The 12,175-nt window shown below is 32.6% G+C and overlaps 1 protein-coding gene across 12 annotated transcripts in view; it reads right to left on the minus strand.

Moving 5' to 3' along the window:
* Window positions 1–1,963: 1,963 nt before the first annotated feature.
* The window catches only part of LOC127286549 (GATA zinc finger domain-containing protein 8-like), a 40,365-nt gene continuing 30,153 nt past the window's right edge, over window positions 1,964–12,175 (minus strand). For 11 of the 12 annotated variants that reach the window (XM_051313023.1, XM_051313021.1, XM_051313015.1 and 8 more), the window contains 6 exons: window positions 12,022–12,141; window positions 10,642–10,794; window positions 3,990–4,075; window positions 3,565–3,790; window positions 3,327–3,446; window positions 1,964–2,129 (listed from right to left, as the gene is read on the minus strand). In XM_051313023.1, the coding sequence (XP_051168980.1) occupies window positions 2,086–2,129; window positions 3,327–3,446; window positions 3,565–3,790; window positions 3,990–4,075; window positions 10,642–10,794; window positions 12,022–12,141 (749 nt within the window). In that variant the 3' untranslated portion in view covers window positions 1,964–2,085. The remainder of the gene's footprint in view (window positions 2,130–3,326; window positions 3,447–3,564; window positions 3,791–3,989; window positions 4,076–10,641; window positions 10,795–12,021; window positions 12,142–12,175) is intronic. The other variant, XM_051313016.1, reaches the window with a different exon arrangement.

Consider the following 12,175-nt stretch of genomic DNA (forward strand, 5'->3'; position numbering starts at 1 on the left):
TCTCTTATAATTTTGATGAATAACCATTTTTAATGAAGCAGTTGAAGAAAACAAAAATTTTAATTTAACTGCTCTGAGAACACCCTAAAAAGATTCTTTAAATGAACACGTAATTTTTCAGTTTTAAATTTTGATTCAAGATTTGATTTCAGCTATCCTAAAAACCTATGAGCAAATATTTTTGCCCAGATTTAAGTTTAAATTTTTGGTCAAAATTTTGGAATTTTTAAACTTTAACAAAATTTTTAGTTTCAACAGGTCTTAAAACCCTAGAATAACTACACAGAAAAACCCTTTAATTAAAATATGCCGACAGAATCTGTTCATTTTGATTCGCAACAAGAATGGACCAATTTGGTGGCTCCACCGTCTACGTCGTTTAGTATTGGCTCATTTTGAGTTGCAATAAAAATGAATCCAGCAAGCTCAAAATGAGTTCCAATTTTTTCTGTGTATTGATAAAATAAAGTTACTTTTTTAAATGCTGCTATTAGGTCAGGACAGAAAAGTGGACGCAACATTTTTGCTTTTATGGAGGATGTTCTCATTGAAGGGATTCATAGAAAATGTAATATTTTTTAGTCGTACAATACCAATGATCGAGATTCAACACCATCTCACCTATATAATATTCCTAGAAGACGTAAATTTGTTTTTTTCTTGATTTTTCCCAGAAGAATAATTTTAGAAGTACAGTCGACTCTCGATAATTCGAAGTTCAATAATTCGAAATTTTCGTTAATTCGAAGTTATTGGACAGGCGTTTGCCATTTGTATCTTAACCAATGTAAAAAACTCTCGTTAATTCGAAACAGTAAATTTGCATCTTTCGATAATTCGAAATTTTGGAGCTTTTCAAGCAGGCGCATGTATATGGCAGGCAATGTTAAAACCGCTTGATAATTCGAAATCTTCATGAATCGCTTTTCCATAATTCGAAATTCTTTCCTTCGCCTGTTACGTATCAATACCATGTTTTTGTTTACATTATTTAATTTAAAACATTTTTATAGAAAACAGATTGTTATGAATCTTTTAGCATCGATGAACTCTAATAAAAATTTTAAGATAGATTACCTAGTCGCTAGTAGATTACTGAAAACTGCTTAGCAGAAAGTATAATCAACAACAATAAATAATTGCTTTGCTAAGGCTGGATTCTTTCCATACGTGGAGCCTGAAATAAATTTTTTGTTAAACGATACATCTATTGACACTTTTTGGACAGAAATAACGAAAAAAATTAAATACGACGAATATTTGAGTGTTGATGAAAGTTTATCCACATTCGGAAGTATGACTGACAATGAGATTGTTGCTGAAGTTTGGAATAAGAAAATTCGGAAAGATGAGTCATCAGATGAAGAACAAGAAGCAGGTGAAATAGAAAAAAAAGAAATCCCTGCAGTATCACAAGCATCAAATTATGTTGAAAAATTGAAACTATTTGTTGAAGGTCAGGAGATTGTAGCAGACTCTGTTTTATTCGCTTTACAAACATTAGAAGAATTTACTTTAAATATGGAAATTAAACAAAAAAAAATTAGACGAAAATAATAAGTTATTTTAATGTTTAATAATACTGTTTTAATATTGTTTTTATTATTATTTTTATGTCTATGCTACTATTGCTCAGCTTTAAAATAAAGGAATAAGCATTCGACAATTCGAAATACTTGCAGCTTTCTATAGTTTTACGATGTTTAATTCGAATTTCGATAATTCGAAATTCTCGATAATTCGAACTCACAGTACAGGCGTTTCAATTTCGAATTATCGAGAGTCGACTGTATTAAATTCTTCTTATCTTACGGTTTTAATCACATATTAAATGTAAGTTTAGATTTGAAAAAAATAGATTTTTTTCAACAGATTTGATAGACGTCTTGAGGTTTTTATACAACAATAGTCATGAATTGGCAAAAAGTAAATGAATTTATTTGAATTTAATAAATGGGGATATAATTAATAATATATATAATATAATTAATAATATAATTAATAATCAAAAAAAAATAAATAATAAATATAATTAATCAAAATTAATTATAATTTTAATATTAATAATAATAATAATTCGAAGCGCTAGGCCACACTGCTACAGAAAGAGGCTTCTGGTATTTTCTTTCCTGAAAATAAAAAATTATTCTTTTTCTATTAAAATATTATTAGTTAATTAGTTGGAATATTTAACACTTGATAACACTGATTTTGGAATAACAAATGTCAAGGCTGTTTTCGATAGATTTTTTCATGATTTTTTTCATGTTGATTACGAATCCGTAAGTGAAAAATTATCATCAGTTTTAGGTTTTGAGAAAAAATGGGTTAAAGTTTCTAAAATTCGCGTTTTTGAACACTTTATTTTGGTAAACTTTGCTAATCCTCTAGCGATAAAATAAAAGGTTATAATATCTTGTAGTTAACTGTTCGCCCGACACCCGGGTCTAGCTTACCCAGTTTTATATTTCTTCAGGTTTTTTTAAAACAAGTTCCATTTAAAGAGGTTTATTCGTAATTAAAATTTCAATAAAAATCCTCTTATAAAGGTAAAGTTAGAAAAAGTCTCATTTACAGAGGGAGCATACCTCTTATAGAGGTGGACTTCCACTTATAGAGGAAATATTTTTAAAAATCAGTTCCACTTATAGAGGTAACAGCTCCCATTTATAGAGGTTTTTTACATTATTTTGCGCTACTTGTGCAGGGACTACAAAACAGTCTCACTTAAGGAGGATTCCCACTTATCCAGATTTGACTGTACTGTAAGGAGTGGTCACATGTACGACGATTTACTTCGGTAGCTCGGTCCAAGCAGGAAAGTACTTCTAAGCGGGGAAATACCTAAAGCGGGGAAATACTTGTGGTTGGGGAAAATGCGATGAGTCAGTCTCTCCTTGCCCTTCTGCGTGCGAAACGTGTAAATTTGTATATTAACTCTGGTTATTTAAATATATGTATTAAATGTTCTTTTATTTGTTTTAATTATCCGCAAATCCCTTACAGTACTTGAAGTGAAGGTGCAAGAATATAATGAAAAGATTAAGCTTTACTTGGGCTTAAAAAACAAGTAGAAGGTTGGTGATCTTTTGTTCTATAGTTATATGTATTCAAAGCTTGCTAAAAAGGCAATTTGTAGGCTATTTAACCCCCTTTTTTCTGATGTTAACTTTGCACTTACGGATTCGTTATTAATATTAAAAAATATACTAGAATAAACTTTGGAATTTGCTGTACCAAGAAAAATTTGTAATTTTGTTGACCTGCGTAATTAAAATATATGTAATATTACATATACGTATTTATTAAAGAATTTTAATGTTTACTTCTGATCGTTTCGGGATACAGGGTTCTTCTGAGATAACCAATCTGCTGACTCACATAATAATTCATTTTGCTCAACCTTTTAGCTTCATTCTTCTTATTTATATACTTTTTAAAGCATCCTGCAAGGAATAGCAGTATAAATATAACAGTACTTTATACAAGATAATTGGTAATCAGACTTCAATTCGAGATAATTTTATTTCAAACTTCAATATAATAAAATGACAATAACCTTACCTTCAACTACTTTCATCTTTTTAGGTGTCAGTAATTTTCTTGGCGACCTATTTGGAATTGATATAAGATCTTCTGAGTACTCCACACACCTATTAGCCAGTTTCTGACGAGTCCATATGCAAGTCGCTAAGTTTTTCACATAAAGTGAATCTTTTTTTTCTTTTTGTATTAATTTCCAAGATTCATGTTTGATAAAAACATCGTGTCCCAAATGAATCTTTTCAACCTACGATAGTAAGATAAGTAAATGTTACTTTATAATTAGTGTTTCAATAATTTCTTGCTAACAGCAATATTTGCTCATTTAGAACATATGAACCATTTCATAATATTATAACTATTTAAATTTTATAATTATTCTAAATAAATTATTTATTTTTTTCAAAATATCAATAGAAGTACGTGAACGAAAAGTTTATGTTTACCTTCCTATTATTTTCAGTTCTTATTGAAACAATAGCAAACTTTTCTAGTTCATCATTTTGTTCATTAACGTCATTATCGGAACCACCTAAAAAATTACCATTATTAATATGGGTGATTTCATATTAAGTTTTCTAGTCATAAATTTAACGCTTACAATTAAAGCAGGGTTATTAAAATTTCAAAAATGGCATTTTTAAATGCATAACATTATAATTAAATTTTATGAGAGGATGTTCAAAGGAGGAAATATTTTAGATAAAATGATTTAATATATTTAAAAAAAAACAATTTTAGTCAGTAATAATATATAAGCAATCTCAAAACATATGGCTAGTGATTTTTAAATGTTTAACTCTGCTTTTTGGAATTGAGGCTCCCGATAAAGTAGAGTGCCCAACGCTCAGACGGTTACTCTAATGGTAGTCCGGTAGCAGTAAGCGCCTCTGGGCCGCTTACTCCTACCCGACTACAATTAGAGCGGCCGTCCGAGCGTCGGGCGCGTTATTTTATCGTGAGCCTCAATTGGTGTAGTGTAGAGAAGTTGTTAGAATTTGAGAGAAGGATGCATATTAAAGGCGTAGAGCTGGAAGGAGAAGGGGGAGTGGATGAGAGATTAAAAAGGCTGAAGGCGGTAATAGAAGGAGTTAGAGAAGAGATGAAGGGAGTGGGAGTTAAAAATGAAAGAAAAGGGTGGTGGGATGAGGAGTGTGAAAGAAGCAGAGAGGAGATGAGGGAATATATAGGGAATGGAGAAGAGGGAAGATGGAGAGTACAACTGGAAGCATAAGAGGCATGAGAAGCTGGTGAAAAGGAAAAGAGAGGAAGGAAAAGAGAGATTCTTGGAAGAGGTAGAGAAGGCGATAGAAGAAGGTAGAGAATGGGAGGTGATTAATAGGGAAAGAGGTAAGGGAAAGGGGGTGAACAGGGAGATCAAGATGGAGGATTGGACGGAGTATTTCAAGGGATTAAATGGGGGAATGGATAATAGAATAAGAGGAGAAGGGAGAAGAAGGGGTAGGGAGATGGAGATGGGTGGAATAAGTAGGGACGAGGTGGATGCAGCAATAGGGAGATTAAAGAAGAACAAGGCAACAGGAGGAGAAAGTTTAAAAAATGGAGGGGAGGCTGTAAGGGAGGAATTGTGGCAAATAATAAACAAGGTATGGGAAGGTGAAGGTTGGCCGGAAGAGTGGAAGACTGGCTGGATAGTGCCAATAGTAAAGAAGGGTAGTGGGAGGAAGGTGGAGGATTGTAGAAGTGTAACGCTGATGCCGGTGGGATACAAAGTTTACGCTGAGATTCTCAGGAAGAGATTGGAGGACAGGGTGGAAGATTTGGGATGTATTCCTCACAACCAGACCAGATTCAGGAAGGGCATGGGTACAGTGGACAACAAAAATTGGGGCTTGAGCAGGGTTTAATTGAAAGAGTGAAGGAGTGCTACGAGGAGACAAGAGAAAGGGTGAAAATAGGGGAGGAATTAGGGAAGGATTTTTGGTTGGGGAGGGGGTTGAGGAAGGGGTGTCCATTGAGCCCTGTTTTATTCAACTTGTTGATGGCCGACTTGGAGGAGAGGATGAGAAGGAGAGGGAAGGGGGGAGTTATTTTAGGGAAGGGAAGAGTGTATACCCTGGCGTATGCAGATGATGTGGTATTAATGGCTGAGGAGGAGAGTGGTTTGAGATTGTTGATGAGAGAGTTTGAGTTGTATGTGAGAGAAAGAGATTTATGGGTAAATGTGGAAAAAACGAAAGTCATGAGATTTAGAAAGAAAAGAGGGAGGGATAAGGAAGTATGGAGTATGAATGGGAAAAGCATGGAGGAAGTGAGTGAATTTTGTCATCTGGGATATTGGTTTAAATGGAATGGGAGTCAGGATTTGAATGTGAGTAAGAGGATTGAGAAAGGGGGGAGAGTGATGAAGCAAGTATGGGGGATTAGGGAAAGAAGATTTAAGTATGATTGGAGAAAGAGAATTTGGTTGTTTGATGTGGTGGTATGGTCGGTTATAAGTTATGGGGTCGAGATATGGGGATGGAGAGAGAGTGTCCAGGGTATATGCTAAGGGAGGAATTGGGTAGGAAAAAGCTGGTCATAAGGCAGAGAAGAAGAGCGATGGGGTTAGAGGAAAAGCTAAAGCAGGGGAAGGGGAGTAGGGTGGCACAGGCGTGTTGGGCTTTGGTGAAAGAAGGAGTAAGGAGAGGAAGGAAGGATGTATCGGGATGGGAGAGAGGGAGAAGAGGGGCTATGGAGGAAGGAAGAAGATGGAGTGAAGTGGAAGGAGATGTAAAGGATGGTTGGAGTAGGAAGGATAAGCAGCAAAGGTGGGAAAGGATAGTTGGATCGCGATACAATAGATGGTACAGGATGGTGAGAGGGGAAGGGTTACCGGGGTATCTAGAGAAGAAAAAGAAATATGAAGAATAGAATAGGGTGTGCAGGTTCAGAATGGGTGAAGGTATGAAAGAATGTAAGTATTGGATGGATGAGTTTGATAAATAATGTAGAATATGTGGGTATGAAAGAGAGAGCTGGGCGCATGTGTTGGATAGATGTGTGGGAGGAATGGATGAGGGAAAAAGAGTGGGGGAAAGAGTATGCTGGATTTTAGAAGAGAATGGACAGGGTGAAAAGTGGATGAAAGGTTTAGAGAGAATGAGAAAAGAAAGAATGAGGGGTTGTTAATTAAGGGGTGGGCGTTTTGTTTATGTTTTCTTTGGGGGGCGAAGCCAAAAAGGGCAATTGAAACTAGAAACGGAAGCCCTGGCACATTGACGGATATAGATCTTATAGATTTAAGTTAGATTAAGTTTTGCGATTAGGTTAAGGATTTATGTATTTAGAAGTCTCGAACCCTGCGTATGCAGAGAGAGTAAATAAATTTTTAAAAAAATTTTTAATTTTTGAACTAACAACGGATTCAACAACTTGATCAGCAACCTCACAAACATTCCATGATTCAAATTTTATGAGATTAAATCTTTTAGCGTAATTATTTGTTATTCATAATGTGTTTGCCATTTTGAATTTCAAATAACCGGCACAGAAAAATTTTGAATGTCAATACAAATTTTGTACTAGCTTTTAAGTTTGTAGAAAGTCAATAGTATCCTCACGAAGGCTGAAACCAAATATGTTCTTCTGGCTCGGAAGTTATGTGGCGAATTAGTAACCAGATAGTGCCAATAAAAAAAATTTGCCCAATTACAGACAATAGGAAGAGTAACACGAATCTAAACAGAACAATTTTTTGCTTCGAGTTTCGGGTGCGAAACAGCTACACAGCCCATTTTTACTCTCAACGCTTTGACGCCGCAACATCGACAATATCTGACGTGGCACATCCTGCACGTGTTCAACGTCGTCATGAATTCCATCTTTACCAAATCTATACCATCACTAAAAGAAGATCATGAAACTTCCTTGCAAACTCCAAGCCTCCTCTCCTCCTTGCTGCGATCAGTCTGACACCGTCAGACGCCATAGTTCCTGAGTAGCATCGGACCATCCATAATTCCAGGCAATAGTTTTTGGAGAAATCACGAATGCTATGAGAATCATGCCAACATAACGGCGGTGTTAGACAGAGGAATCGTATTTATTTTAACCGGCATAGATTCAGATAGTCGTGGCCATATATGCCTACACATTTCTGTCCTTTTCTTTATTATCTGTTTCCATGGTAATGTGAATAAGAAAACGACAAAAATGAGTAAGCATATCTGGCCGGAAGTGTATATACCAAAAATCTAGCAGCATTAAAGTGACAATACCATTGAGTAAGAACATTATGCAATTTTGCAAAGAAGAATCATAAGAAATGTCATGGAAGAATTATGAGATAAAGAAAGAAATTATATGAGAAAAGGTCAGAGCAGAGTTTCTAATGACCCTACCTAAAAGCTACTGCGCTTGCGCTACGACAACTCTCTTATAGGTTGAAAAAAGCGCGCTTATTTAAAATGCTTAATAATAAGAAAACCTTAATAAAGCAATATAAAAATATTTTCACTATTGAATTTATTTTTTTTGTTAATTATATTGCTTCTTAATAAAAAAAATATTAATTTACTTAATGTACTTAAGTGTGTAAAAATAGTAATAATAATAATTATTGTAATTTTATTATATTTTTACACACATAAGTACATAAAGTAAATTAATATTTTTTTAATTAAGAAGCAATATAATTACCAAAAAAAAATAAATTCAATAGTGAAAATATTTTTATATTGCTTTATTAACGTTTTCTTATTATTAAGCATTTTATATAAGCGCGCTTTTTTCGACCTATAAGAGACTTGCCGTAGCGCAAGCGCAGTGGCGTTTAGGTAGGGTCATTGGCAACTTTAAGTCAAAGTTTGCGTGGTTTGTCTTTTTTTAAATATACCAGAAAATTCGTCAATTCAATTAAAAGTTGTCGAATTTTTTAGTACGTTGAAAGTTACATGACGTAGGGCACTGAACGAGTTTGGTTCAAGAAATGAACTCTCACTGATCTATAGGTACCATGACATTCAGAAATCAGGGGAAATGAAAGCAGATGTCTTGGATTAAATTGGGTCCCAGAGAAGACCCGGTACCATGATAACTCTAGTATAGAAAGGGCAATAGGCGAGGGTGATTAAGAGAATCATAGAATTTTAAAGTCAGAGAAGAAGTAAAAGAGAGTGTAGGTTAGAATCAGGATGAAAATACAGACTAAGGCTCTGCAGGAATTAAAACTCAACAGAACCTTTGTGAGAATTTTTAACACTCAATCATGTCAGTCAGAACTGTGGTTTATTTGATCATGAGGCATAGCTTTCTCAACTATCAAGACAAAATATGTAGACAGGTGTATCTAAGGGAACGTTCACATATGACGTCACGCATTAGGGAGTAGGGGGGGGTCTTGGTCAAACGTGACAAAACGTGACATGGCGTACGGGAGGGTTAATTTCTTTCGTGATGTCACGAAGTATGTTTACTACTTTTATAGTAGAATTTTGAATTTGATACCTTTTCCCGCGAATCGAATAATTTAAAGCGTTGTTTAAAGAAAAAAATTATAAACTTACGGTAAAGTTTAATAATTTAAGACATTGTAAAAATAAAAAAAAATAAAAAAAAGCTGCAATAATCAGCTGCTAGTTTTAAAAAATTGCTGAGAAAAGATTAAAAATGAACTGTTGTGATTATTAATAATTAAAAATCAAGTATTACTTTTAATAATGAAATTAATTTTCATTGTTGGAAAAATGAGTTATTAAACTTTAAGTTTAATAACTCTGTTTAAGCATAAAATATTTATAAGTATATAATTGCAAGAAAAAATAAATTATTTTTATCAGAAACCCTTTTTATTACATTTAAGTAATCTTAACATTTATTATTTCTTTAAAAACAATTTTAATACCTTAGAAAATTTTTAAGATTTAAAAAAGGGGGGGTGTTTAAAGAACATTATCAAGGGGATCTTGTCAAATCGTGACAGAGCGTGACAAAGGGGGGGTAGGGGTCAAAAAAGCTGAAAATTAGCGTGACGTCATATGTGAACGTTCCCTAAGTGTAAAATATAGTTATGTAGCTATCAATGTTGAGGTCAAGTATTTGTTGAACCAGAATGACATTGCAACCAAAGTGAATTTTTTTCTCTAGAATTCTGGAGGACAGGTTTACGAGTGGATTCGTATGTTTTGAAGTAATTAGAGGGATAGGTTTCTACTTAAAGACCTAGTCTTGAAATAGGGAATCTCAACTTAAACTTACTTACACAGAAAATAACTGAACTCAAAATTAGTCGCGTAGGTGGCTCATTTTGATGTGCAACAAAAATGAGTCGGGTTTGTGGCGCCACCGTCTATGTCGTTTAGCATTGACTCATTATGAGTTGCAACAAAAATGAGCTCAGGTTTTTTCTGTATAAAGTAGATTAGATTAGAAGCTCATTTTACATTTTATTTTTCAAAAAAAAAATTTTTGAAACAGATGAAAATAAAAAACTTTGACCAATTAACGTTCTGAGGAATTTTATGCTGATAATTTTTGTAAAATAATTTAAAAAAGCAGCTGCCAAGTTTAATGATGAATTTTTTGTGCTCATTTTTTTGTTTTTTCTCTTTTAAAAAATAAAACTCAAAAATGGTATTTTTCCAAAGTTTTAAATTTTTAAAATTTTGATAACTTATTAATTTCAGGATGTATAAGGCTCAAAATTAGGTCAATGGATTCGATCTTAAATGCTCTAAGTTGATTATTATACTTTGAAAGCCACAGAAAGATGTTTCACCAATTATAGTAAGAAATTCAGGTTTTTAAAAAATTTTAATTTTTAAAATGTTAATGATTCTGGATAGAATAAGAGTCAAATGTTCGCTAATAGTTTAAAAGATGCGTCTTGAAACGTTCTACAACCTGTAACAAAATTATCTGTGCGTGTCAAACCTTTTTCAAAAGTTATGAGCAAAAAACTTATTGTGTTTTTAAAATTTTTAAATGTAAATAACTTTGGATATAATAATGGTAAAATGTTCGCCACACACATACACACACACATCATTTTTTAAAAATTCGATCTTTGCACTTTTGAGGTCATAAAAACATAAAGGTAGTGCTAGTCTTGATTGAGCATATTTAAACTTATTTCCAAATAAAAAAAAATAATCATACCAGAGTGTTCTGAATCCATTTTATATCGTTTTGAAGCTTTGCGAAACGTAAGACTAGATTGCGAATTTGTGTGCCTCTTTTTCTTTTTTAACTGAGATGATTTGGAAGTACCGGGCTTCTCAGCAACAGAAGACATACTATCAACTTCAATCTCTGTATCGCATTTAATATTCATTTATTATTCAATTAATATTTAATATTTGTTTCAAAAAGATAACATGGTATTTTTTAATGTAAATGATCAGTAAAATTAATGGATTATTTTTAATAACAACATAGTAAAACATTTTTCTTAAAATGTAAATGAACTTTTTTCAGTATAGCCTTATATTATTTAGAAGCTTCAAATAAGTTCAATCTTCTACTTAATACTTACTTTTAGCTGTTTCACTGTACGACATTTAAGGTTTCTACGTTGTGACTTTATTTACCGTGAACATACTCACAGTTACCGTATTTACACTGCATGCTTAAGTATTACTTAAATTACTTTACTATGTAAAAGCGAAACAGTATGAAAAGATGCCTTTAATAACTGCTGCTAACTGCTGTTAAAATCAATGCGCGCGCAACATCTCGTTCACTCATTTTACGCGTGGTTTTAGTGAGGTTATATTCGCAGAATTTATTATCGTTATTTCCATTGGCTGATTCCCTCGCTTTGTTATAAATAATATTATAAAACAAGCATATTCAGAGAATATAACCTCACTAAAATCATACAGAAAACGAGTGAATAAGACATATTGCGCGCGCATTGATTTTAACAACAGTTGGCATAAGTTATTAAAGGCATCTTTTCATACTTAACTTATGTTTCGTTTTTACATAGTAAAGTAATTTAAGTGGTTTAGCATGCGGTGTGAATACGGTAATTATACCTTAAATTACGCACAGAATATTGACTGAATTTAAGTAAAACGTTTTATTGTGAAGAACATTTAAATTGTGTTTAAAACATAGTAATTTAACAAAACAATTAAATTTTCTAATTCAACTTTTTTAAAATTATTTCCAAACATTTACTTCTAATTAAATCTAAATTATTAAATTCTATGTTTACTAGGTTTCAATTTTAAAAATATCTAAACAAAAATTTTATAAATTGAAGAAACATTTAAAGTTTGACCAAAAAAATTCGGTAAGAGTTTTAATTAAATATTCAAGAAAATTATATTTAAATCCTAGATGGTACTGGTTTACAGTGCATATTATAACAAATTATCTCTTTTACTTTGAGTTTCTTAAAAAAATTAACAAAATATATTTTATAATATTATTATTATCGGATATCACAATATAAATATTAAACAGTGCTAATGTTAAATCAATCTTTTTTAACATTAATTTTGCGAAAAAAGAAAACAATTAAAATCATACCAGATTCACTTGAAGCTTTTCGAGATGGTTTTGAATTATTTCGATAATTCTTGCGTGCTTGAGAGAGTGAATGTTTTCTCTTCATTTGCTTTGGTTGACGACTATCATTCATCGAAAAATCTAAAAGTGAACAATAATGATTTCCATCTTTATT

This window comes from Leptopilina boulardi, unplaced genomic scaffold, assembly GCF_019393585.1.
Source record: "Leptopilina boulardi isolate dan_hultmark-lab unplaced genomic scaffold, ZJU_Lbou_2.1 LbouV2_362, whole genome shotgun sequence".
Classification (NCBI taxonomy): Eukaryota; Metazoa; Arthropoda; class Insecta; order Hymenoptera; family Figitidae; genus Leptopilina; species Leptopilina boulardi.